This window comes from Mustela putorius, unplaced genomic scaffold (assembly GCF_011764305.1).
Source record: "Mustela putorius furo isolate JIRA1106 unplaced genomic scaffold, ASM1176430v1.1 tig00003899_pilon_pilon_pilon, whole genome shotgun sequence".
NCBI classification, from domain to species: Eukaryota; Metazoa; Chordata; class Mammalia; order Carnivora; family Mustelidae; genus Mustela; species Mustela putorius.
In genome coordinates this window covers 571,497-598,106 of record NW_025422048.1, presented here as the reverse complement: position 1 = coordinate 598,106, position 26,610 = coordinate 571,497, and the positions used below count along the sequence as shown (strand labels likewise).

The following is a 26,610-nucleotide window of genomic DNA, read 5'->3' as shown; positions in this document are numbered from 1 at the left end:
ATTTCTACCCCAACACGGGCCTGCCCCACTCCTGAGCCAGCAGGTGTGGGGCCGCCCTAGCTTTGGGGCCACCTTACACAGGGTCTCTGGGCACATCCAGTCTGACATAAGTTGGGAGCCTTTCCCAATCCATGATTGTTAAAAAAATTTTTTTCTGTAATTTCTGTTAATCTTTTATGTTTCATTATTACAGGAACATAACTGTGAGATGCTGGACAACTCACAGAAACTCTAAGAGAACAGAGCTACAGATCTGCTTACAAAACACCCCAAATACCGACATAGTGAAAGACCCTTGAGCACAGTTGAGATAATGAACATATAGGCAGCTACAGTTTAATAAACAAAACACACAAAGAGCTTCTATGAAATACTAAGATACATATAAACGAGTAATAAGAAGACTTGGCAAAACACATGAATAAGCATTTCACAGAAGGCACAGATAGCCAGAAATCATGCATCCAAACACCGCTAATTAAAGATGTGACATGCATGTCACACAGCATGTCGCTCTTCTCTCACTGTCCCCCCGTCTCGCCCCCTGCTTGTGCACTTGCACTCTCTTTCTCAAAAAAATAAGTAAAACCTTTCAAAAAATAAAAATAGGATACCTTTGCCCATCAGATTGACATAAATTTTCAAATATGCATGATGCTGTGTATCCATAGCTTCCTATTGTTATTTTATGGTTATTATGGTTATTTGTAATGTCTAAAAATCGGAAAGAAACTAAATATCCATGAAAAGGGTGAATAAATTGTACTATTGATACACAAGCCACACATATACACATAGGCCATATAACATAACCGCTCCAGTCCGCTCTCCTTTGTCGTCATTCTTCGGGTTCCAATTTCCTTATCCCACTTACACGTCTGAATGAAATGAAGTATAAAGTTCCTATGTCTAAAACAGAAGCAAAATTTCAAGAAAATTTCAAGGCGGCTTTTCACGAGCTGTCTCTCGATAATGTAGCCTTCTGGCACTTTGGGTCCCCCAATCTGTTCCTTCCACGGGCTTCCAGGTCTCAGTACATGGCAACTGCACCGTCCAAATGCTAGAGGCCAAAATGCCCTGAAATTCTTGACTGCTTTCTTCTTGTCACGGAGAACCAATCCGTGCGAACTGCCCGCCGGCTCTACCTTCAGCATACACCTCCCTGTCACCTGGGTCACCGCAGTCGCCGCTCACCCACTCTCTCACCCACTCTCTGGTTACAGCCCTTGCCCCAATCTACTCTTGGGGCAGCTGTCCGGGTGACCCTGTTAGAGGTCATGAGGAATCATGTCATTTCTGTGCTCAGAGCCCTCCAGTCTTCCTTCTACTGTTTCAGGAAAAGTTAAAGGCCATGATGCAGGCCGTGCTGTAGGCCCCAGGCCCTCCTGTCCTCTCGAAGCGCAGGTGCCCGGATTCACTCGCCGGGGCCCCAGCTGAGCTCGCTCGCTGCTCCTGGTGTAAGGAGTGTGCTGTGCAGATTCCCAGACACTTCAAGCTCACCCCAGTCCAACCCAAAAGGTCTCTATTACAACAAGAGCGATCCCACAAGCAGGAAGCCAAGGGCCCCTGGGGCTGGACAGGGGCATGACCTCCAGTATCAGTCTGTGGTATGAGTCCTAACAGGGGTGGTTGTAGGATACTAACTGGTAATATTCACTGACCACTGATGAAGTCTCTAAGAGTGAATGAGAGACAGAGCATCACTATTTAGGATCCTTAATGAAGTCATGGCGTGAGGCAATGAGCATGTGCGACTGCTACAAGCACAGAGACAACCGGGGGCGCCTGGCTGGCTGGGTCCAAAGAACACACCACCCTTGATCTCGGGTTGTGAGTTTGGGCTCCATTTTTGGCGCAGACATTACTCAAAAACAAGTAAATATGGGGTGCCTGGGTGGTACAGTCAGTTAAACATCGAGGTCTTAGTTTCAACTCAGGTCATGATCTCATGGGTTGTGGGATCACACCCCACACTGGGCTCCACGTTCAGTGGGGAGTCTGCCGCTGGGCTCTCTCTCTGTCCCTCTCCCTACTGGCATGTGTGTGCGCCATCTGTCTGTCTCTCAAGTGAATAAATAAATCTTTCCAAGAATACACAAATGAACTGAAAACAACAGACAAGCAGGAATGATTTCCCTCTTGACAGAAGAACAAGAACTGCATGTACCAACGACATGAGTTCCACTGAGTGGGTGACCGACTCGCTCCATCAGTCTCTCAGGAAGTCACACATTTGCTGTTGACTATGAGCACCTACAGGCAGCTGTGTGTCTGCCCGGGATACAGTAGACTGCTTCCCTCTCCTTTGCTTCTCACTGGCATCTCCTGTCTCTCACCTTTCCGCACCACACATCTCCTGTCTTCCCTGCCCATTTCTTCACCAAGTGCTTTAGGATTGCTGGGAATCAGCATCAGCAGAAAGAGCAAGAAGCCGCACTCTTGTGGTCTCCACTGCGGCTTGTGTCCTCATCTGCTGGGGCCTCGGGAGGTGGGGCGGAGGGGGGGCTGGCTGGCAGCGTCCTGCGAGCTCTCCGCTCTCGTGTCCCCAAGCTTCGCTGGGACCTTGCGAAGTTCCACCCTACAGCCCTTCTCTTTTTACTCATCACGTTCCCTTTGAATCATCTCGTCCATTCCCATGACTTCTGTAGCCCAGAGACCACCCCTGAGCTCTGCACAAAGCTACCCGAACGACTGCTATATGTCCCAAGGTCATGACAAACTCAGCGTGCCCTAACCTGAGCGTGGCAGCTAGAAGGACTCAGCCCCGAATTCTGGTCTCTTCTCCCAGGGCCTAGATGACAAAATCAGAGTCAAACCCAGAAAGATCCTCACGGGCCGGCACGAAGACCAATTACAGAGAAAAGTGAAATTTCACAGGAATACATGTTAAGGCCAGTTCCTGCACTTAAAGAAGACACAAGAGTAGTCCTGGGACCTGAGCTACAGCAGCAGGTGCGGAAGCCAGCAGGCGTGAAGCACGCATTTGAAAGCTGCTGAGAAAGTAACTGTTCGCTCACAGCAGAAACAGATGTGCGACTTTGCAGGGCCACGCATGGTACTGCGACTTTGAGTGGCATTTCACATGTGTAAATGTTGTCCGTGAAGGACACTTCAATTAGAAAAACATAAAGGAGGGCGCCTGGGTGGCTCAGTGGGTTCAAGCCTCTGCCTACGGCTCAGGTCATGATCCCAGCGTCCTGGGATCGAGTCCCGCATCGGGCTCTCTGCTCAGCAGGGGGCCTGCTTCCTCCTCTCTCTCTCTCTGCCTGTCTCTCTGCCTACTTGTGATCTCTGTCAAATAAATAAATAAAATATTTTCCAAAAAAAAAAACCATAAAGGACAGATGAAAGCCTGAAAGCACATGAACAGACAGGAGAAAAGCACGGAGGAAAATGCAGTACCTCGACAGGAAGTGCAGGCTGAGTCACCCGCACTGCAGCCACAACAAAGCTGATGGCATCTCCAGCTGCTGCCCTCCCCACGCCCCGCCCCCCCGCCCCCCAGCCCCGCAACCGTGGATGAGACCCGCCAGGTGGGGCCCGGGTCCGAGGAGGCACAGGGGGCGGGGCGGGCACTCTGCACGCTTTCAAGGCCCAGTGAGATGGAACCTCAGCCCCGGCCACTCACAGTCACATGATCATCTGCAAAGCATGTTACGTAACCACCTTCCTGTCACCATGTCCACATAACAAATGACTGGTCACCACGCGGCCAGCATTTCATGAGATACCCATGGCTATGCCTTCACTGTCAACATGTCCCACTCTCGCCCCTTCTGTACATCCATGCGGAGACCCCACAACAGCTTTTCAGCCACCTCATTAAATAACCAGCGACCAGCCATGAACTCCACTCGTTGAAGAGAAGGGCTTTCTGGCAGTGGGATGGGGAGACAGAGCTCTGTGCACCATACCACAGAACAGTGGGAAAGGGCATGAGGCATCTGCTTCCAAATGCGCTGCAGATGCGAAGGAAAAGGGATGATGAGCTCAAAGACCTAAACTCTTGGCCCAAAACACGGCAAAACAGCTGCCTTTCTAGGAAAGTGTGAACAGAATCTCTTATCTCTTAACCCACAGGCTGACGTAGCTCAAAGCAAATCTCAGTTTAATAGTGCAAGACACCAAATTATTCCAGGAAAATCCGGGTGGGCAGTGGTGCCGGGCAGGCTCAGTGGGTGAAGTGTGACTCAATCTTGGAGTCATGAGTTCAAGCCCTGGCAGGTGGAGAAATAAACTAAAGAAACAAACAGGTGAGGCTGGGAACGTGACAAATGGCATGGAAATATCTAAGGGCCTCTGGAGGATTCTGAGTCCCCGAAGCTCCCACCATCCAAAATAGACTGGTGGTGTACCACCAAGGACGCAGACTCCTCAGGAATAAAGGTTCAGGGCACCTCACCAGGCGAAGATCCCTGAGCAAAAGGGAACCATGCATACGCTCTGCCTTGCTATCACACTTCACTAATTTTCTCTTTCTTTCTTCATTTTACTTGAATGTGTTGATGGCAGTGACCTTGACAATAATAGTCAACAGGTCGGCAGCACTGGCAGCCAATTTCTCACCAAAACCAGTTCTGAGTTGTGGTTTGGGTTGTTTTTTCCTGGCTGTTTAACCTCAAAGCTGCTTCTCCAGCCCTTTCAACATTTATATGAGCCACCCAGTATCATTTTGATAAGCTCTCCTTCTGCTTAAATGAGTCAGGGTCAGCTTCTGTTGCAAATTACAACTCTGGGATGTCTACATGGCGTTCCCGCATCTCTAAAATACACCAAGCCAAAAGGAGAAATTAATCAATAGAAAAGGAGTAATTAAAGAGTTAGAAAAATTAAAAAGTAGAATAACCAAAAAGCTGGTTCACAGCAAAAAATGAAAATCAATGAACTAGAAAAACCGTGAGCTTAATCTAACCAAAAGGGGAAAAGGTGAGAGAGAAGAACTTTACAATGAAAGAGCTCTGGAAATAGGAAAAATAAACCTAATAATATAGGAACCATTTTGTAAAATTATACATAGATGAATTTGATAGCCAGAATGAAACAGACCTATTCAAGAAAAGTAGAATTTACAAAACTGACTTGGGGGGATACAGACTAAACAGACAAATCCACAGAAGAAACAGGGAGAATGGAGAAAGCATCAGTTTAGAAGGAAATGCTGCCAAAATTTTAAATGCTGTTCATTCCAACTCTACTTAAATATTCGAGAGTAGGAGGTGCCTGGCTGGCTCAATGTACAGAGCATTTAACTCTTGTTCCCGGGCTCATGAGTTCAAGCCCCACACTGGGCATGCAGCCTGTTTAAAAAACATTTTTTTTTTAATGTGACAAGCTTCCAAACTTTTGTATGGACCAAGTATGACCTTTTTGTCAAAATCTGCTATGATTTTACAGAAATAATGAAGCCAAATTTAAAACCAAAAACCAATTTCACTTATGAATACTGATACAAAAATCCAGTGGAAAATAGCCTGCCTAATCCAGCAACACAATAAAAAAAGGACCCTGTCCAGCTGGGGTTTATTTCAGAAATGTAAAGATGGTTCAATATTACATATTTATTAGGAGGATTAACTGCTTTGCTAGATTCAATGAAAAAAAATCATATGATCACAAGCAATGCTGAAAAAATTTTTTAAAATTTAACAATAACTTTTGATGAGAAAAACAGTAATACAGGACTCAGTGGAATGTTACTAGCATGAAAAAAAATTCTCCTAGCTCAAAACCACTGCCTTTAAAAAACAAACAAGGTACCTTTATTGAAATAGAAGTGACATACACAGAACTCCACATAATTAATGTGAATTTGAACAGATACAGATACCCATGAAACCATCAGGACAACCAAGGTAACAGACATACCCATGACCTTCAGAAGTTTCCTTGTGTCTCTGCGTATGGTAAAAACACTGATTACAGATGACCCACACAACAAATTTTCCAGTGTGCAATACTGGCTTGTTCACTATAGGCGTTAGGCTGTACAGCAGGTCTTTAGAACGCACACATCTTGCGTAACTGAAACTTCATACCCACTTCGGGGTACATACTCGGGAGAACTGAACTCAGTGTCTCAGATCTGCGCTCCCGCGTTCGTTATGGCATATTCACAATAGTCAAGATATTACAACAATCTAAGTGTTCATCAAAGGATAAATAAAGAAAATGTGCTAATATCCATGCATATTCCACAGAATGTCACTCAGCCTTAAAAAGTTAATTTAGGGGCACCTGGGTGGCCCAGTCACTTAAGCCTCTGACTTCTGGTTTCTGCGGAGATCGTGATCTCAGGGGTTGTGAGATCGAGCCCCGAGCTGGGCTCTGGACTCAATGTGGAGTCTGCCTGAAGATTAGCTCCCTCTGCCCTTCCCCGCCCATGTGCATGCTCTCTCTCTCAAATAAATAAATCTTTTAAAAGAAGTTAATTTAGAAATCCAACATAATCCCTGCCCCAATACTAACTAGTTTTCTTTTAAAACTAAGCAAGTTGATTCTATAGTTCACATGCGAAAACAGAAATCAAAAACAAACCAGGAAAACCCTAAAGAAGAATAAAGAGGGACAAGCAGTCCTTAACGGTGTAAGAGTGGCTCATGAACAGGCTGATGGAAGAGAACAGAAAGCCCAGAAATAAGGACAAGAATGTCATTTATGATGACGAAGGGCAGTATCTAGAATCAGTGGGGGTATGGATGAACTTTTTTCCCTAAGATTTTATTTTTATTTATTTATTAGAGAGAGAGAGAAAGAGAGCACGAGAGGGGAAAGGTCAGAAGGAGAAGCAGACTCCCCGCAGAGCAGGGAGCCAGACATGGGGCTTGATCCCAGAACTCCAGGACCTGAGCAGAAGGCAGACACTTAACTGACTAAGCCACCCAGGCGCCCCAGATGAACCTTTTTTTTTTTTTTAAACATTCCGTTTATTCATTTGAGAGAGAGAAAGCATGAGCAGGGGGAGAGGCAGAGGGAAAGGGAGAAGCAGACTCCCCACTGAGCTGGGAGCCAGCCATGTGGCTCGATCCCCAGACCTGGAGATCACGACCTGAGCCAAAGGCAGATGCTCAACTATCTGAGCCACCCAGGCAGCCCAGATGAACTATTTAATAAGTATAGTATAATGGTATAGAAAATATCGACACATTTTACTAGATATAATTTTTTTTGCATACATGTACACACAAAATACAAATGGCATGGGGCGCCTGGGTGGCTCAGTGGATTGAGCCACTGCCTTCGGCTCAGATCATGATCTCAGTGTCCTGGGATGGAGTCCCGCATCGGGCTCTCTGCTCTGCGGGGAGCCTGCTTCCCCCTCTCTCTCTGCCTGCCTCTCTGCCTACTTGTGATCTCTCTCTGTGTCAAATAAAATAAATAAAATCTTTAAAAAAATACAAATGGCAAACTGGGGAAAACTGTAACAGCTTTTCTCACAAAGGACTTCTCAGCTCCCAGAAATTGACACTAAAAGACCAATGGTGGAGGAAGAGCACGTTGGTCACAAGAAAATGAAGAAACATCAGCCTCCCTCTGAATCAAAGAACTGCAAATGAAAACTACACAGAAATACAATTTTTTCACCTATGAGATGGCAAAAGTCCCACAATTTGACAACATATTCTTTTGGCAAGGCCCTATTTTACTTTGCAAGTAGGAATGCAAAATGGGACATGTGGTAATATTTACTAAACTTATAGATTCACTGACCCAGAAATCCCAGTTCTGGGAATCATACCAATATAACTGCACAAATACAAAATGTCACATACACAAAACTTTATTAGTTGTGGCAATAGTTGCAGTCAGAGTGAAAACCACCCAGATGTGCAAAATAAGGAACTGGTCAAAACAGAGGATTAGACAGTGATTAGACCCCTCAGCATCATGAGCGCGAGCCCCACATCGTGAGTAGAGATTACTTAATCAATAAACGTTTTACAAGAGTGTTAAAGAAAAACAGTGAAGAACTCTGGTCATTGATGTGGAGAAAACTTTAAATTACTTTGAGAACTTTTAAGATCTTAGCAACTTTCAAACATACAGTTCAGTAGCATTAACTAGTCCCCATGCTGTACAGTACATCTTCAGAACTAATTTATTTTATAACTAGAAATGTATGCCTTCTGACTACCTTCACACATTTTCCCCACTCTGCCCCGAGCCTCTAGCAACCGCCCATCTGTCCTCTGTGTGTATGAATTCAGGGATTTCTGTTTTGCTTTTGTTTTTAGATTCCCCACATAAGTGTGATCACCCGGTATCTATCTTACTCTGCCTCACTTCGTTTTGCACAATGCCTTCAAGGTTGGTGCACGTTGTTGCAAACGGCAGGATTTCCTTCACTGTGGCGGCATTATATTCCACTGTGCATGCACACCGCAGTTTCTTCATCTTTTTTTAAAATTTATTTTTTAAAGATTTTATTTACTTATTTGACAGATCACAAGTAGGCAGAGAGGCAGGCAGAGAGAGGAAGGGAAGCAGGCTCCCCACTGAGCAGAGAGCCAGATGTGGGGCTTGACCCCAGGACCCTGAGATCATGACCTGAGCCAAAGGTAGAGGCTCTAACCCACTGAGCCACCCACATGCCCTGGAGTTTCTTTATCTTTCATCCACCAACAGACATGTGGGTTGTGCCCATGTCTTGGCTACTCCAAGTAATGCTGCAATCAATGTGGGCGTGCAAATACCTTTTTGAGTTAATGTTTTTATTTCCTTTGGATTTATTCCCAGAGGTAAAATTGCTGGGTCCTAAGGTAGCTCTGTTTTCAACTTTCGAGGCCCCTCCATGCTGTTTTCCATGGTGGTCGCACCAGCTGGCTTTCCCACCAACAGTGCACAATGGCTCCCTTTCTCCACATCCTGGCCAACACTTACTGTCGCTTATCTTTTGGGCACTGATCATCCTGACAGGTGTGAAGTGACCTCAGACTGTGGTTTTGATTTGAATCTCCTTGGTGGTCAGTGCTGTCGAGCACATTCTCGCGTGTCTGTTGGCCGTCTGTGCACGTTCTGGAACCAACAGACCATAATGCACAGTGGTATACAGAGTAAGCTACCTTTGTGTAAAAAAGAATAACAAAGCAAATGCACATTTTCTTGTATTTATATAAAGAAATACTGGAAGGGGGTGCCTGGGGGGCTCAGTTGGTTGAGCATCTGCCTCTGGATTTCAGCTCAGAATGGGATCTCAGGGGCGTGAGATCAAACCCCATGTGGGCTCTGCCACTAGCAGGGCATGTCTCTGAGACTCTCCCTCTCCCACCGCCCCCCCCCCCCACTCCTGCTCACACTCATACTATCTCTCTCTCAAATAAATAGGAAAATCTTTTTAGGGGAGACTGGGTGGTTCAGTCATTAAGCATCTGCCTTCGGCTCAGGTCATGATCCCAGGGTCCTGGGATGGAGCCCTGAATCGGGTTCCCTGCTCGGCGGGAAGCCTGCTTCTGCCTCTCCCACTCCCCCCGCCTGTGTTCCCTCTCTCGCTGTCTCTGTCAAATAAATGAATAACATCTTTTAAAAAATTAAAATTAAAGATTCTTAAGAAAAGAAAAATACTGGGAGGATGAAGGAAAAAACCCTAATCCTAACCCTAATCCTAACTACTAAAAATGTTTACTTTCAGGATAAGGGTGATCTAGATGAAGACAGAGGTGTGGATGAGGTTTCTCAATGTATATTTTAAATATACTTTTCACTTTTGAAACATGTAAACATATTATTACCTATTCAATAGCAGCTTAAAAGCCAAGACAAAAGCGTAAGGAAGACAGGAAGATCAACCAAGCAAAACCACCCCTTACATCATAGGCACAGAAATACACAGAGCTTTTACACAGGCAATGATGCTCAACCTCACTGATAAATTAAATTAAAACACGACACCATTTATCAGCTATTGACTTTGCAAAGATCCAAACATTTCATAACACACTCCGCTGGAGGGGCTACAGGGCGACAAGCACTCTCGTGCGCCAGTGCTGGGCGGGGAAACTGACACAGACTGGCATTCTATAGTCACATACGCTTTGACTCAGCAATTCCACTTCTAAGAGTTTTCTTCACAAGCATAATTGCACATAACCACAAAGACCAATGTACAAAGATACTCTGTAATGCAGTAGCATGGAGCCTACAAACAAGAAAAAGTCTGTCATGGTACCTCCACACAGTGACTGTGAAACCGTCAAAAACAATGAGCGATGTCTGTATGTGCTGAAAGGAAACAATCCCCAATATACACCGCTAGCAAAGGGCGAGTATGGTGCGCAGCCATCTACGCCCCCAATACGCTTATACATGCGCGGAATACACTTCTGCAAGGAAGAAGCTGGCGGGGAAACCAAGGGGCTGGCACAAAGAGGAAGGAGGGAGACTCACTTGAATACGCTTGGCTATTATTTTTTTTATTTTTTACTTTATCAAGTGCATATATTCCTTAAAAATACACTCTCTGGCAACAAAAAGAGAAGAATGTAGAGGGGTGCCTGGCTGGCTCAGTTCATGGAACGTGTAACTCTTGATCTCAGGGTCATGAGTTCAAGCCCCATGCTGGGTGGAGAGCTTACATTTTTTTTAAAAAAGGAAGATATGTATAGAGGAAAGGCTACTCAACAAATGGTGTTGGATAAGTTGATTAAGTTTGTAAAATAAAGTCATACCCTTATCTTACACTAATATAGATACCAACTGAGCTAGAGAAATCCAAAGTTGAAAAAAATGAAACCACCCGAGGTGATGATGACCATGTAAATCTGAAACTTTCGATGTGTCCTCTGAACACAAGCCAGAGGCTAAGGTCATCCAAATGCAAAAAGCTGAGAACAGAAATTAATAAACACCAAGAAGAAATAAAATAATAATACAAGAGTTGATTAAATTCAGAAGAGAAACAGAAAGGGTTTCCGTTTCTTTTCTTTTTTTATTTGATTTATTTATTTGACAGGCAGAGACCACAAGTAGGCAGAGAGGCAGGCAGAGTGGGGGGGTGGCGGGGGGTGGAGCAGGCTCCCTGCTAAGCAGAGAGCTCGATGCAGGACTTGATCCCAGGACCGTGAGATCATGACCTGAGCCAAAGGCAGAGGCTCAACCCACTGAGCCACCCAGGCGCCCCAGGGTTTCCGTTTCTGCCTAAGATGCAGAAAGTTGCAGGGAATATCCCTTCCACTCTGACAAGAAACACCGAACAGAATACAGAATCTTTATTTCCTTGAGCTCATCAGGAGCTGAGGTCACAAAGCCCCAGGGTAGAAGTGACTCAGGCAGCAAGCCTCCTTGGTGGTGAGACTAAACATACAGACTTCCAGGCACTCCTGAAGCCCTTCAGCTGGAACACAAGCCCAGGTACTGGCCTTCCTCTTCACCATAACAAGAAACAGGTTCCTGCAATTAAAACAGATATTTGGGGGGCGCCTGGGTGGCTCAGTGGGTTAAGCCTCTGCCTTTGGCTCAGGTCATGATTCCAGGGTCCTGGGATCAAACCCCGCGTCGGGCTCTCTGCTTGGCAGGGAGCCTGCTTCCTCCTCTCTCTCTCTCTGCCTACTTGTGATCTCTCTGTCAAATAAATAAATAAAATCTTAAAAAAAAAAAACAGATATTTGGGGGTGCCCTAGGGGGCTCAGTTGGTGAAGTGCCTGCCACCAGCTCAGGTCATGATCCTGGGGTCCTGGGATAGATCCCCACATCAGGCTCTCTGCTCGGCGGGGAGTTTGCTTCTCCTTCTATACCTTGCCCCAGCTCGTGCACTAGCTTTCTCTCTCTCTCTCTCAAAAATAAATAAATAAAATCTTTAAAACAGAACAAAACAACAAACAGATATTTGTCAACAGGATTCTCATTTCAGCTGAAGTGACTGTTCAATCTGCAACAGAATTTCTCCCTCCTGAACTACAGACACTGGGGCCCAATGCACACGCAGGATACTCAGCAGCATCCCTGGTCTCTACCCTCCAGATGCCAGGAGCACCCTCCCTATGAGCGCTCAGCACAAAAATGTCTCCAGATGATGCCAAATGTCTCCTGAGGATAGGGCTGACCTACTTTTACTAAAAAAAAAAATAAATAAATAAAAATAAAAAACTCGGGGCGCCTGGGTGGCTCAGTGGGTTAAAGCCTCTGCCTTCGGCTCAGGTCATGATCCCAGGGTCCTGGGATCAAGCCTTGCATAGGGCTCTTTGCTCAGCAGGGAGCCTGCTTCCTCCTCTCTCTGTCTGCCTCTCTGCCTACTTGTGATCTCTGTCTGTCAAATAAATAAATAAATCTTTAAAAAAAAAAAAAAAAACTCGTTGGCGCACCGGGGTGGCTCAGTTGGTTAAGCTTAAGTGTCCAATTCTTGATTTCGGCTCAGGTCATGATCTCAGGGTCCTGGGATCGAGTCCTGTATCAGGCTCTGCACTCAGTGGGAAGTCTGCTTCAGGATTCTCGTTCCCTCTGTCCATCCATCTCCCCAAATAAATATATAAATCTAAAAAATTACTTGTTTTTATCATCTGAAATTTAACTTTTTATTTTTGCTAAATATGGTATCCCTATCTGGCGGGGGGAAACCTCACCCTCAGTGAAACTATTGATCTAGACCCTCAAATACAAACATAAGCAGAAAACCAAGAATCACCAGGCATTTGAAGATGAAATGAATTCAAAAAGCTTTTTTTCAAATATATTCTTCTGCAGGGCCTTTGCACTTCCTGTTCCCTCTTTCTAGAAATGGGTTCCCGTAAATATCTGTATGCATGTGAGGGATAAAGCCAGGATATAATAAATATGCTAGGGAAAATTCTCACAAGATAAGATACCCAGAAAAGATGTGAATGCTGATGTGAAGAGGAAACAGTTCTTAGAAATTAAAAATATGACTACCAATCAATGGGCTGAACAGTAGAAAGTTTACAACTTACCCATAATCACTGAGCTAAAGGCTTGACTTGAGTACCTCAGAACACTGAGCACAAAAGGACAGAGTGATAGTAAGTACGAGAGAAAGGTTGGGACAAATCTGGAGAGTAGATCTACCAAACATATTTCTCAGACTCCCTTTCTGGATGTCTCCCTGCTGGGTTCTGCTAATGGGAAACACTGGTGGAAGAATGCAAGGTAGGGAAGAGGGAGACAGGACTCTCAGCAGCCATCAGCATCTGCCCAGTGGCAGCAGGCAGCCCCAGCTCCAGCTGTCAGCTTCCTCGAGCCACTTCTGAGGCATGAGCACCGACTGCATTAGCACCCCGCCCTCAGAGTCTGAGCAAGAGATGCACGGCTGCAGGCTCCCCTCCTGCAGGCTCTCAGCTGTGCTCCTGCCAAACATCACCTTTATGCCCCAGTTTGTTCAGCAATATCTATACTTACTAATATCTGAGTACTTCCTTTTTGATCTTCTAGCCTTCTGAGATCCACATAAACCACAGCCTATACGGATGGCATTGTCTCTGTTGAGTATCTCGTGTGGCTTCTGTTTTCCCGTCGACAGCCTGACTGATAGTGTTTATTACCAGAAGCAGTCCTAGGAAATAAGCTCTTACAATGACCTTGAACTACAGACAAAGTAGATTCAGAGCAAAGAATGATACCAAGAATAAAAAAGGTAGTTTCATAATGATGGGTTAATTCATCAAGATAAAGTAACAATTCTAAACGTGTATTCAACTCATAATATAGGTTCAAAATATGAGGGAAAAAGTGATAAAACTTCAAGGAGAAACAGACAAACCCACAATTATAGTCTGAGATTTCAACTCTCCTCTTTGAATGGGTAAAACAAGAAGACAGAAAATCAACAAGGATGTAGAACTATCCACCAACTTGACCTAATTGATATTTATAGAACACTCCACCCAACAATAACACGCACATTCTTTTCAAGTGCACACAGAACATTTATGAAGATAAACCATATATTAGATCAAGTCTCTGCAAATTTACAAGGATTCCAATCATACAAAGTATGTATTCTAACTACAATGAAATGAAATTAGAAATCAACAACAGAACTATGTCTACAAATTAAATACACAGGTCACAGAAGAAATAACAGGAAAAACTAGAAAATATCTTGAATACAAATAAAAAAAAAACATACCAGAATTTCTGGAATGCCACTAAAGAAGTCCCAACGGAGAAATTCACAGGGCTGCATGTCTGTATTGAAAGACAAGGTGTGGGTTCTGAAGAAAACAATATGGAGTTTTCACAAAACAAAAACTAGAAAACATAGAACTACCACACGATCCAGCATTTCTACTTTTTGGTATTAATCTGAAGAAAATGAAAACCCTAATTTGAAAAGATGTAGGAACCACTCCATCCACTGCAGCCTTATGGAAACAACTAAGTGTCCACTGATAAACCAATGGGTAAGAAAGATGTGGTCCATGGACACAGCCCTAAAAAAGCTTGAAATCTTGCCATGTGCAACAAATGGAGGGACCTAGAGGGTCTTATGCTGAGTGCAATAAGTCAGTCAGAGAAAGACAATCATCATACGATCTCACTCATATGTGGAATCAAAGAATAAGACAAACGAATAGACAAACAAAAGCAGAAACAGGGGGTAGAGCTCCGTGGTACAGCATTTGACTGCATAAATCCAGAGAACAAACTGGTGGTTGCCGGAGGGGAGGGGGTGGCGATCAGGCAAAACTGGTGCAAGGGGAGTGGCAGGTGCAGGACGCTCACGGGCTCGGCTGGCAGTCCGTCCCCATGTCGCGCAGCCGAAGCCACGCTCGCACCCGCGGCAAGTAGGAAAGGGGTCAAGTCAACGACTGCGGTCGGGCCTGAAGTGAGCGTCGGCAAGAGCGCGGGCGGCCGCGGGGTAGGAGCCGCGCCGAAGCCCGCACACCCCGCCGCGCGGTTCACTCGGACGCGTCGGAGCCCGCCAGGCCCCGGGCCGCGGACGCAGGGCGGAGATGGGCTGCCGCCTGCGGCTGCAGACAGGAGCGAGGACGCGCGAAGGGGCCAGGAACGGCGTGACAGTGGCCCCATTCAATGGGCTTGAGCGACGGGAGAAACACAAGGGCACAGGGAAGGGGAAAGGGGCCACGGGCCTCCCGCGCCGGCCTCTTCCCTCAGCCGCCGCCGCGGCAGCTCCCGAAAGAATGTTTTCGGCAAGCGGCGCGCTCCGGGAGGCCTCGAGCGGCTTCGGTCTCCGTGTGGCCGCTGACGGTGTGGCGGTTTCTCCAGCGCGTGGCCGTGTGACTGCAGCAACACCGCTGGCGACTGACCAGATCCTGGCCCGGGCCTGCTGGTCCGCGGCCTGAGGACTCTGCCGGCAGGAAGGGCAAAAGTCACTGGAACTCGGCACTCCCACGGCCCCAGGAGCAATTCCAAGGCATCCCCGCGTGCCGGGAGGAATTGCAGAGACGAGCCACCAGCGAGCCACCAGCCAAGACCTCAAGGATGCAGATCCCAGCCTCTCCCGACACACCCGCTCCGCCCACCGGACAGCGCGGGACCGGAGTCCGCACCCGCTGCAGCCACTGCCCCGGACACAGCCCCCGCCACAGGATGACATCAACACAGCCCCGGAAGCCGGCGGGCGGCTACTGACCAGCAGGCATCAGCAGGAACAGTTCACTTTCCATTGGCATGAACAGTAGCACGTCTTTATGATATTGTCCCCAAACCATGGACGCTCTGCTACTCTGCCATAATCTAGTCCATAGAGACTGTGACTTCCTTGACACGTCTCAGACATCACACTGGTATGCTACATTAATGACATTGTGCCCATTAGACCTGCTGAGCGCAAGCAGAGAGCGCCTGTGATTAGTGAAACAATGCATGCCAGAAAGCATGAAGTGAACACAGTAGGTTTCCTGAGCCTGACCCCGAAGTGAAGTTTCGAATGGCACAGTGATCTGGAGCATGCTATCTTCTCCAAAGTGGAACAGAAGCTGCTGCGCTTGTCCCAAGTACACAAGCACACTAGGACACTTATTATAAACGTGTTCCTGGGGTGCCTGGCCAGCTCAGTCAAAAGGGCATGCAACTCTTCGTCTAGGGGTCCTGATCTTGGGGCTCATAATTTCAAGCCCCATGTTGAGGGTAGAAATTACTAAAAAAAATTAATTAAAAGTAAATATATATGTCCCACATATTCAAGAAGGCACACAAAGCATTAGCATATTAAGAAGATATGAAAAATTAAAGAGATACAAATTTACCTTCTAAAGATGAAAAATATAAGGTCTAAAATGAAAACCACACTGAATGGCATGAACAGCAGATTAGACATTGCAGAAGAAAAGATAAGTAAAAAACCGAAGATATAACTATCACCAAGAAATAACTATAGACCAGAGCGCCTGGGGGACTCAGTGATGAAGTGTCTGCCTTCTGTTCACACCATAATCCTGGGGTTCTAGGATCGAACCCCATGTTGGGCTCCCTGCTCAGCCAGGAGACGGCTTCTCCCTCTGCCCACCCCTGCCCGCTCACACACACTCTCTCTCTCAAATAAATAAATAAAATATTTAAAAATAAATAAATAGATAGCTAGATAAAGCAAAATGCATGACAACAATAGCATAAAGAATACAAGGTCAGAATTGGGAATATACTGTTATAAGGTCCTTACACTATACATGAAGTTGTGTATTATTATTTAAAGAAAGACTGCAATTAGTTAAAGATGTATATTTTAGGGGCGCCTGAGTGACTCAGTGGGTTAAAGCCTTTGCCTTTAGCCCAGGTCATGGTCCCAGGGTCCTGGGATGGAGCCCCGCATCGGGCTCTCTGCTCAGCGGGGAGCCTGCTTCCTCCTCTCTCTCTCTGCCTGCCTCTCTGCCTACTTGAGATCTCTCTCTGTATATCAAATAAATAAATAAAATCTTAAAAAAATAAAGATGTATATTTTACACTATAGGGTAAGTAGTAAAAATTAAAAGGTTATGATTGTCAAGTTAACATGAAGATAAAATCAAGTAAAGGAAAAGGCTTGATTAACCCAAGAGAAAGCAAAAACATAAGACAAAGGAAACAAAGAACAGAGAGAACAAATGGAAAACAGCTAGCAAGATGGCAGATTTTATTTGAAACATTTCAATAATCATATTTTATGTGAATAAACTAAATATCCCAATTAAAATGAAGAGGCTAGGATTGCATTTTATTTTATTATTTTTTTTTTTTTAAATTTTTTTTTTTATTTTATTTATTCGACAGAGAGAGAGATCACAAGTAGGCAGAGAGAGAGAGGAGGAAGCAGGCTCCCTGCTGAGCAGAGAGCCCGATGTGGGACTCGATCCCAGGACCCTGAGATCATGACCCGAGCCGAAGGCAGCGGCTCAACCCACTGAGCCACCCAGGTGCCTAGGATTGCATTTTAAAAGGCAAAATCCAGCTATATGCTGTGTGTAAGAAACTCGTGTTAAATATAAAGACACTTGGGGCACCTGGCTGGCTCAGCCTGTAGAGCACGCAACTTTTGATCTTGGGGTTGTGACTTTGAGGCTCACAGTGGGCACAGAGATTACTTAAAAACAAATAAGTAAACAAACAAATAAGTAAAATTTAAAGAAGAGACAGGTGGGGCGCCTGGGTGGCTCAGTGGGTTGAGCCGCTGCCTTCGGCTCAGGTCATGATCTCAGGGTCCTGGGATCGAGTCCCGCATCGGGCTCTCTGCTCAGCAGGGAGCCTGCTTCCTCCTCTCTCTCTCTCTCTCTGCCTGCCTCTCTGCCTACTTGTGATCTCTCTCTCTGTCAAATAAATAAATAAAATCTTTAAAAAAAAAAAAAAGAAGAGACAGGTAAGTCAGAAGTAAAAGAATGGAAAAAGATGTAACACACAAGCATGTATCAAAAGAAAGATGGGATACTTACATTTATATAAGAAAAATAGATTTCAGATAAGAAATGGCATCACAGATAAAGAGAAACATTAAATAATGACAAAGGGTTATTGTACAAGAAAATATAATAATTCTAAATGTGTTCAAATAAAAACAGAGCATTGAAATATATGAATTAAAAGCAAATAGAACTAGAACAAGAAATGTACAAATCCAGTTAGAGATGGAAACTTTTACACTCCTTTCTCAGTACTTGACTGTAAAAGTAAGCAAAAAACACTAAGGATATAGAACAGAAGAACAGTATCAACCAACCTGACCTAACTGGCATTTACAGAACATTCTGCACAACAAGAGAAGAATGCATGCTTTTTTCATGTGCACACATAATATTCACCAAATAAAACTTTACTGTGGGCCCCAATATAAATAACAAATTTGAAAGAACAGAAGTCATACAGAGTTTGTTCATAGATCATAATGGAATGCAGTAGAAATTAAGAATAGAAAGATATCTAGAAAATCTCCCAATATGTGGAAACTAAACAAACTCTCTAAGCAACCCTTGGGTCAAAGAGGAAATTTCAGGGGCGCCTGGGTGGCTCAGATGGTTAACCGTCTGCCTTCAGCTCAGGTCATGATCCCAGGGTCCTGGGATGAAGTCCCACATTGGGCTCTCTGCTCAGCGGGGAGTCTGCTTCTCCCTCTCCCTCTTCCCCTGCTTGTGCTCCCTCTGTCTCAAATGAATAAAATCTTTAAAAAAAGAGTAAGTTTCAGAAGAATATTAAGTAATATTTTGAAATAAATGAAAATGAAAATACAACGTATCAGAGGCACCTGGGGACACAGTTGGTTAGGTGTCTCTTGGTTTTGGCTCAGGTCCAGATCTCAGTCAGGGTCATGCAATTAAGCCCCACATCAGGCTCCCTGCTCCATGTGGAGTCTGCTGCATACTATCACTTCCTCTCCCTCTGCCCTTCCCCCCACATTCTCTCTTCTAAAATAAATAAATAAATCTTAAAAAAAGAAAACACATCAAATTTTGTGGAATGCACCTAAAGCAATGCTTAGAGGTAAATTTATTAAATTCTTATATTAGGAAACAGAAGTAATTTAGTTACTAATTACTCAAAATAGTAATTTAAGTTTCCACCTTAAGAAAGTAAAGATAAAGTTAAATCCAAAGCAATCAGAAGATCATAAATAGTAAAGATAAGAGGATAAATCCATGAAATGGAAAGCAGAAAAGTAGAGATCAATGCAACTATAAGTTGGTTCTTAGAAAATATCAGTAAAATTAATAAAACTTACCGAGACTGATCAGGAAAAAAATAGACAAGAAAGAAACTGCAGTATCATAAATGAAAGAGAAAGCATCACTATAGATCCTATAGATATTAAAAGGATAAGTGAATATAACAAACAACTTTATGACAATTAATTCAAGTACTTAGATGAACTACAGAAAATCCTTGAAAAACATTAACTACCAAAGCTCATTCAACAAGATACAAGTAATCTATATAGTTCTGTTACCTGTTTTTTTAAAAAGATTTTATTTATTTATTCATGGGAGACAGACAGAGAAAGAGAGGGAGGCAGAGGCAGAGGGAGAAGCAGGCTCCCTATGGAGCAGGGAGCCCAAGGTGGGACTTGATCCCAGGACCTCTGGATCACACCTGAGCTGAAGGCAGAAGCTTAACCATCTGAGCCACCCAGGGGCTGAGTCCTATTACCTGTTAAAAAGAAATTATATTTGTAGTTAATAACCATCCCACAAAGAAAAGTTCAGGTCCAGATGGTTTCTTCAGTGAATTTTACCACTTAAGGAAAAGAGAACAGCAATACTACACAATATCTTTCAGAAAATTAGAAAGGGTGGGGGGCAGGACACTTCCCAAATCATTTTATGAGGCAGCATTATGCTGACATCAAAGCCAGACAAAGATAGTACAAAAAAGGAAAACTACAGACCAATATCCTTCACAGACAAAGCAAATATCCTCAGCAAAATAAAAGCCAATTAAATCAAGCAATATATGAAAAGAGTAATATATTACAACCAAGTGAAGCTTATCCCAAAAGCTCAAGTCTGGCTGAACATGCAAAAATCAATCAATAATTCAGAATAATTCGCCATAGTAACAGACAAAAAAAGGAAAAAGTATACTATTATTTTTGTAGATGCAGTAACGGCAAAAATTTATGAAAATCCAAGTCATAAAAAAAGTCTCAGCAAACTAGCAGTTCGAGGGAACTTCCCTGACTTGATAAAAGGCAACTACAAAAAGCTTATGGCTGCCATGCTGAAAAGGTAAAAGACTAAATGCTTTCCCCCTAGGATCAGAAAAAACAGTCGAGGATATCTGCTCTCGTGACTTCTCTGCAACACTGGCAGTACCACAGGTTCAAAGTATAAACAAGGCTACCAGAACTCAGTATGTGAGTTTAGCAAGGTTGCAGAATATAAGGTCAATATAGAGAAACCAGTTGACAATCTGATTCTGAAGCTGATGTGGAAAAGCAAAGGACCCAGAACAGCCGAAACAACTCTGAAAAGAAAAACGAAGTTGGAGGACTAAAACTGCCTGATTTCAAGAATTATGATAAAACTATTGTCATCAAAACAGCATGGCATTTGCATAAAGATAAACAACGAAATCAATGGAACAGACTACAGAATACAGAAATAGACCCACAAATCACAACCAATTCATTCTTAAAGTTGCAAAAGTAATTCAATGGGGTACAGACAGCCTATTCCATAAATGGTATTGCAACAAAAGCAGGATTATTATTATAATCCACAACATAAATATACCTTTGGCAGAATTTAATTTGAATGGATCACTGATCTAAATATAAAATATAAAATTGGGGCATCTGGGTGGCTCAGGGGGTTAAAGCCTCTGCCTTCAGCTCAGATCATGATCTCAGGGTCCTGGGATCCAGCTCTACATAAGGTTCCCTGCTCAGTGGGAAGCCTGCTTTTCTGTCAGTTTTGTCCCCTCCCCTGTCCCCACTTTTGTTCTGTCTGTGCCAGATAACTAAATAAAATGTAAAAAAAATTAATGTAAATTCTTGTGATTTATAATCGTTGTTACAGAATTCTTTAAAATTGAGAAAATAACCTGGCGATTCACAGACGTGTACTCCTGAGGATAAAAATATATTATATGTTTATTTAAAAAATTTTAAAAATTGAGAAAATCAAAGATAAATATTCATCAGTAGAAAAACTGAGAAAATAAAAGACAAATGTACATCAATAGAACAATTATTAAATTATGTTACATCTATTACAAGAAATATTAGGCAATGGTTTAGAAGTATAAAGTAAATTTATATGTACTAATTTGGAAAGATGTCCAAAATTATCGTGAAAAAAGTAAACTGTCGGACAATTTGTATAGTATGATCTCATTTGTATAAAAATAAAATGTGTTTTGAAGACATTTTTCTAGAATGATATTCACCAAACTGCTAACAGTTGTTATCCCTAGGGAGGGTTGTGGAATGAGGTGGGGTTCAGGGAACGGGGGTCTTTCACTTTTTAGTCTACTTATTCCTAGACTGTTTGAATTGTTTCTAGAATATATTCATATATTTTTGAAACAAAAACCACAAAAGAGTCAACTACTATCTTTTAAAAGAGCAGTGATAAAAATAACTTTCTGATTGCCTTGGCTCATGGATTCAAGAGGATGAAGTACGAGCTTACCTTGGACTGAAATATTTACCTAAAAATAGACTCGGCTTCCATCTGTAATCTAACAAGCATTCGCGGAGCACTGCCCGTTGGCTTGCAGCGCAGAGAACTGAGTCATTGCCGCTGCTGGGCCACTAACCAGTTTTGTTACGTTATTGTGTTACAAACGTTTGACTGTGGACGTTTTGGAAACAGGGATCCGTGTCTTTGCCCCGTCTCTGTAGTAGCCCGACACAGGGCCTGATTCAGAGTTGGCGGGCAACTGAAATAAAGACCAAGTCCTCGTGACAATGTCGGAATTAAAGGTGGCCGCTAGGACAGGGCGATCCGCGCCGCGCTGAACTGACACGTGCTCGCCATCTAGTGGCCATAGGGATTTCCGCGAAAGCAGGAGATCAGGAGAAACCACACTATGTGTTCTGGGATGCCTTCCCCCTCCCCCAAAGATAGATAGATAGATAGATTGATTTATTTATTTATTTATTTATTTGAGAGAGAGACAGTGAGAGAGAGCATGAGAGGCGGGAAGGTCAGAGGGAGAAGCAGACTCCCCAAGGAGCTGGGAGCCCGATTTATTTATTTATGTATTTATTTATTTGAGAGAGAGACAGTGAGAGAGAGCATGAGAGGCGGGAAGGTCAGAGGGAGAAGCAGACTCCCCAAGGAGCTGGGAGCCCGATGCGGGACTCGATCCCGGAAGTCCAGGATCATGACCTGAGCCGAAGGCAGTCGTCCAACCAACTGAACTACCCAGGCGCCCTCTGGGATGACTTTTAACACAACAGCATTGCAGAGCCAAAGAGCCCTCAGAAAAAGTTGACCAGCATCAAGTAAAAGGTCTTGGTTTATGTGTTGGGACTGCTGGTAAGAGGACCTCTAGGTACTCCTGTTTTAAGTCTCCTCCATCAGCATCCTACCATCAGATGCCTCCCTCATCTATAAGCTGTGGGCAAAGTTCACCTTGCCATATCTCCACCTCCACCGAAAGGAATGAAATGCATATGGTATTAGGTATGTACATGCACGCTTTCCCAAAACTGATGAAATACTAATCATCTTTCCTGAGACAGTCTACTTGGGACAAGATAGAAAACAAGACCAGAAAAAGAAAATCTTCCATAAACGTTACCCTCCAGGTGCACAATCTTTTTCTGAATCATCAGAAATCATCGTGAGAGTGAGCGGCACTGTAAAAATAGGTAGTGAACCTGGAAGAAGCCTCATATGTCAAAGGACCACAAGGAAAGCCATTATGAGTTGGCTTTATAAACAGTCTTTGTGCCTGTCCCCTGCCCCTGCAGAGCTCAGGGAGCAGGTTTACTTGTCCTGCAAGTATCTTCATCGTTAAGGGAGCAACTGTGTAGTAACAGTCTGAAAAGTACCAGACCTTGTGTTTAATGAGTATGGGACTCAGAGAGAATAATGAAAGGACAGACATCTGCCTGGCAAGTTGAACAATATTCCTCTAAAATGTTGCTCAGTAGTGAGGTGCCTGGCTGGCCCTGCCAGTACCGCATGCAACTCTTGATATTGGGGTTGGGTGTACAGATGACTTTACAAAAAATCTTTTAAAAATTAAAAATCAATAAAATAAATAACTCTTTAAAAAATACATTGTTAAAATGTTGCTCCGCAGACTGAACAACAGAAACTTCTCAACAACTCCTGAGAGACACTGTGTAGTTTAGGGTCAATGGGGAAAGTGGCCGAGTCATGTCCAAAAATGGGTCCTGTCATTAGAATTCCACCTCCTCCCGGTTCACACGGTAGGTGCCTCGTAAACGTGAGAAGAAAAACGGAGGTGCAACTCGGCGGCCCCGGGGATCCCGGGATGGCAGCGCGGTCTACACAGGAACGGCGCCTCCAGAGCAGGCGTGTTTGTCCCGAGCACCGAGCTCTGCAGCTGCAGAGAAGGTACGAATCCTGAACAACATGGATCCAACCACCTACTCCTAAACGTGGCAAGCAGCGCCAGCATCTATTTCCATGCGGTCCCCGAGGGCTCGAGCGCGTCTTGCTCTCAGGAACAATCAGGTACTCCGGGGTGGCCCGTTTTCTAGCGTCGCGCCCGGCGCGGCGGCGCCACACGGAACCTGGCACTGCCGCGCGCAGGAGGATGCGCTCTCCCCAGCGCCCCGTCTCTCCCCCGGCACGAGTCCTCGGCTCCGGCCGGTGCTCGGAAAGCGCGGTGTCAGCAGAAAGAGCCGAGAAGCGACGACGAGAGAAACCATGAGTGTCCCCGGGAAAGGTTCCCGAAGACGCGAGTCCGCCGACAGCCCCACGAGAGAGCGCCGCAGACGGCGCCGGGGGAGCCCCGAGCCCCGCCGCCCCTCTCCGCCCCGCGCCGGCCTCCACGCGCCGCGTAGCCCGCGGGCTCTGCCCCGGGGCCGCTTCCCGCCCCACCCCCCCACCCCCCCCCGCCCGCTTGAGCTCGGCGGCGCGGCGGAGCCTCCCGGTCCGACCCCGCGGCCGCCGGTACTCGACGTGCGTGTGCGTCCGCGCGGCCCGAGGACGCCCCCACTCACGTAGCGCTGCAGCTTCCTCTCGGGGGGCGACTTGACGAGCCAGCCCGTGCACACGGCGTCGCCCGCACTCATCGTGGCCGCCGCCGCCGCCGCTTCCTCCAGCTGGGTCGCCGGGGCAGGAGGAGGAAGTCGGGCCGGGGATGCCGGCGGGGCGGGCCCAGCTCCGCCCGCCCGGCACCGCCCCGAGCCCCCGCCGCGACCCCCGCCCCCCCCCCCACCCCCGGCCGCTGCGCTCCCCGGAGGGCGGAGGCGAGGCGAGGCGGGGAGGAACGGCGCCACCGCCGCGACCCAGACGGCGCGGGGAGCGGGGCGGCGGGGCGGCCGGGGGCTAGTGGAGGCGGGCGAGCCCCCTCGTGCGGAACTCCGGGCCCGGGGATCCCGGCGGCGAGCCGAAGCCGGGGACCCGCACCTGCGAGCGCCAGGACCAGGGAGGCGCGAAAGCGAAGCTCCCGTCCGACGTCGCCGTCCCCCACCAGTCCCGCTGTGAGCGGCTGCGGAGGGGCTCTCGCACGCCCCTCCCCCGGATTCACCGTCCCGCGGCGCCGAGCTCGGCGGCCGAGGAACTCAAACGTCCTCCGGGACCCTGAGCTTTATAAACTTTATGTCCCGGAGGTGCCATCCGCGGCCTCGCGGCCCCCGGGGCTTTCAGGGCTGAGTCTCTGAACGGCCGGGCCGCCGTGTGCGCCGAGCACTTTCCACGACACCGAGAACCACAACCAGCTGCCGCCACGCGCGCTCGCGGCCCTGAGCTAACGTTGGGAGAGACAGGCCGGCCGGGGCCAACGTACTGTGTGTACAGACAAGCACTGACGATCACCCTGAAATCAGCACCCCGCCCCCCCCCCCCCCCCCCCCCCCCCCCCCCCCCCCCCCCCCCCCCCCCCCCCGTCCATGCGCAGCATCTCCCTGAGGTTCGTTATCACCTGCACGGCACCCAGACCCATACTGCTTTCGCCGTGCTGTCGTGCCTGTCCCGAGAAACTCACACTTGCAAGACGAATAAATAAACGCCATATCATTTCTGCGACTTACAAAGAGACTTCTCGGCTCTGAGGTCCCACCCCTCATGCACTATTATTACCTTCTCACGCGTGGACTCCGGGTACCGCCAGCGCTCACGCCTCTCCGAACCCACGGCCCCCAGACCACCACCGCAGTCCGCGACTTCCCTCCTGCTTTCCAAACCTCACAGACCTGTAGCTCGCTGGCCAAACCTAATTCGCATCTAGAAACCTCGAGTCAAGGGAGAACTGTAAATATCTTTTAAAATTTTTTTTAGCTCTCCTACCTTTTCAAACAGGAGACCCGCATATGCACCACAGCCCACCCCCTAACTACTCAGTATCTATGCACACCCTGTGCGCAAAATAAACTCACTGAAGGAACAACCGCTGCTCCCACCAAAACAACGCGCTGTCCCTCCTCCCAACTGAGAAGCTCTCCTTGAAACAGGAAACCAAAAGTGCCCTTGGTCAGTGCAGCCATCTCTGGGAAACAGTCATTGCTCTTCTAGTTCCGACATCACCCCACCTCAATATCCTGCAGCCTAAAGGAAAACACTAGAAAGCTAACCTCTGCCACCATTTATTTGATATGCATAAAATATAAACAGAAAATTGAAAAACTTTGTATGTAACACACAGTGACTACAATCCTTAGTTCTGTGACTGCTTTACGATCTTCTTCCTTCTACTGCCCGCCCTGTACTCCCTTTGTTCTCCAGCCAAGAGCTCAGGTGCTCCGAATTCGTTATTGCATGAGTACAGGAACCTCTGTCCCCACCTGGTCTGAATCCTCAGTGGCCCTGCCTAGCATGGCTGCAAGGGGACGGGCCCCAGAGGACTGTAGCTGTGCAAATTGCTCGCTCACCAGTTCAAGGTACTTCCCTGATCCTCTAAGACAGATCCTCCACCTTTCAGCACATTTTCCCCCAACCCGTGCAATAATACAGTCGTCAACACGCCAACCCTCCCAGCAGGCCAGGTGCTGCAGGGCAATGAGATCCGAGTAGGACTAGTGCAGTCCCTCAGCACAAGCACACTGGTGTGTGTCTTTTGTGTTTTACGATTTTTCCCTCCCCCATCCCTCCCTTCCTTCCTTCCATCCTTCCTGAAAATTCTATCCCCAGGACACCTGGGTGGCTCAGTCAGTTAAGCATGTACGTTCACCTCAGATCAGCATCTCCAGGTCCTGGGATCAAGCCCCAAGTCCCTGCTCAGAGGGGAGTCTGTTTCTCCCTCGACCTCTGCCCCTCCCCCCACTCATGTGCTCAAGCACTCTCGCAAATAAATTTTTATAAAGTAAACTCTACCCCCAACAGGGGACTCAAATTCACGACCTCAAGATCAAGAGTCAAATGCTCAACTGACTGAGCCAGCCAGGTACTTCTGTCTTTGACTGATTTTCTTAGGTGAGATCCTACAAAAGTGGGTCAAGTGCTGTAAGTCTGTGGGCAGAAGCAAGCGCTGGCGAAGTGTGGCTTACAGTAAGTGCCTGTGCAAGTGGGGCAAATTGCTACACGTTCGAGATGGATGTAATATCTCATCCTGCCACCACAAAGCTGGCTGGTCGCCCCAGCAGTGCTGCCTGATCGGAGG

General features: G+C 46.2%; 1 protein-coding gene across 8 annotated transcripts in view; it reads right to left on the bottom strand.

Moving 5' to 3' along the window:
• The window catches only part of GAB3 (GRB2 associated binding protein 3), a 92,246-nt gene that overhangs the window by 54,151 nt on the left and 11,485 nt on the right, over positions 1 to 26,610 (bottom strand). For 3 of the 8 annotated variants that reach the window (XR_006602979.1, XR_006602980.1, XM_045068046.1), the window contains exon 1: positions 24,014 to 24,146. The exons of 2 other annotated variants lie outside the window; for them this stretch is intronic. Coding sequence is in view for 3 of the 6 variants with exons in the window: in XM_045068046.1 (XP_044923981.1) it covers positions 24,014 to 24,085 (72 nt within the window). In the remaining 3 variants the exon portion in view is untranslated. Of the gene's footprint in view, positions 1 to 24,013; positions 24,147 to 26,610 lie in introns of those variants that run through there. 3 more of the 8 variants (XM_045068045.1, XM_045068042.1, XM_045068044.1) reach the window with 3 other exon arrangements.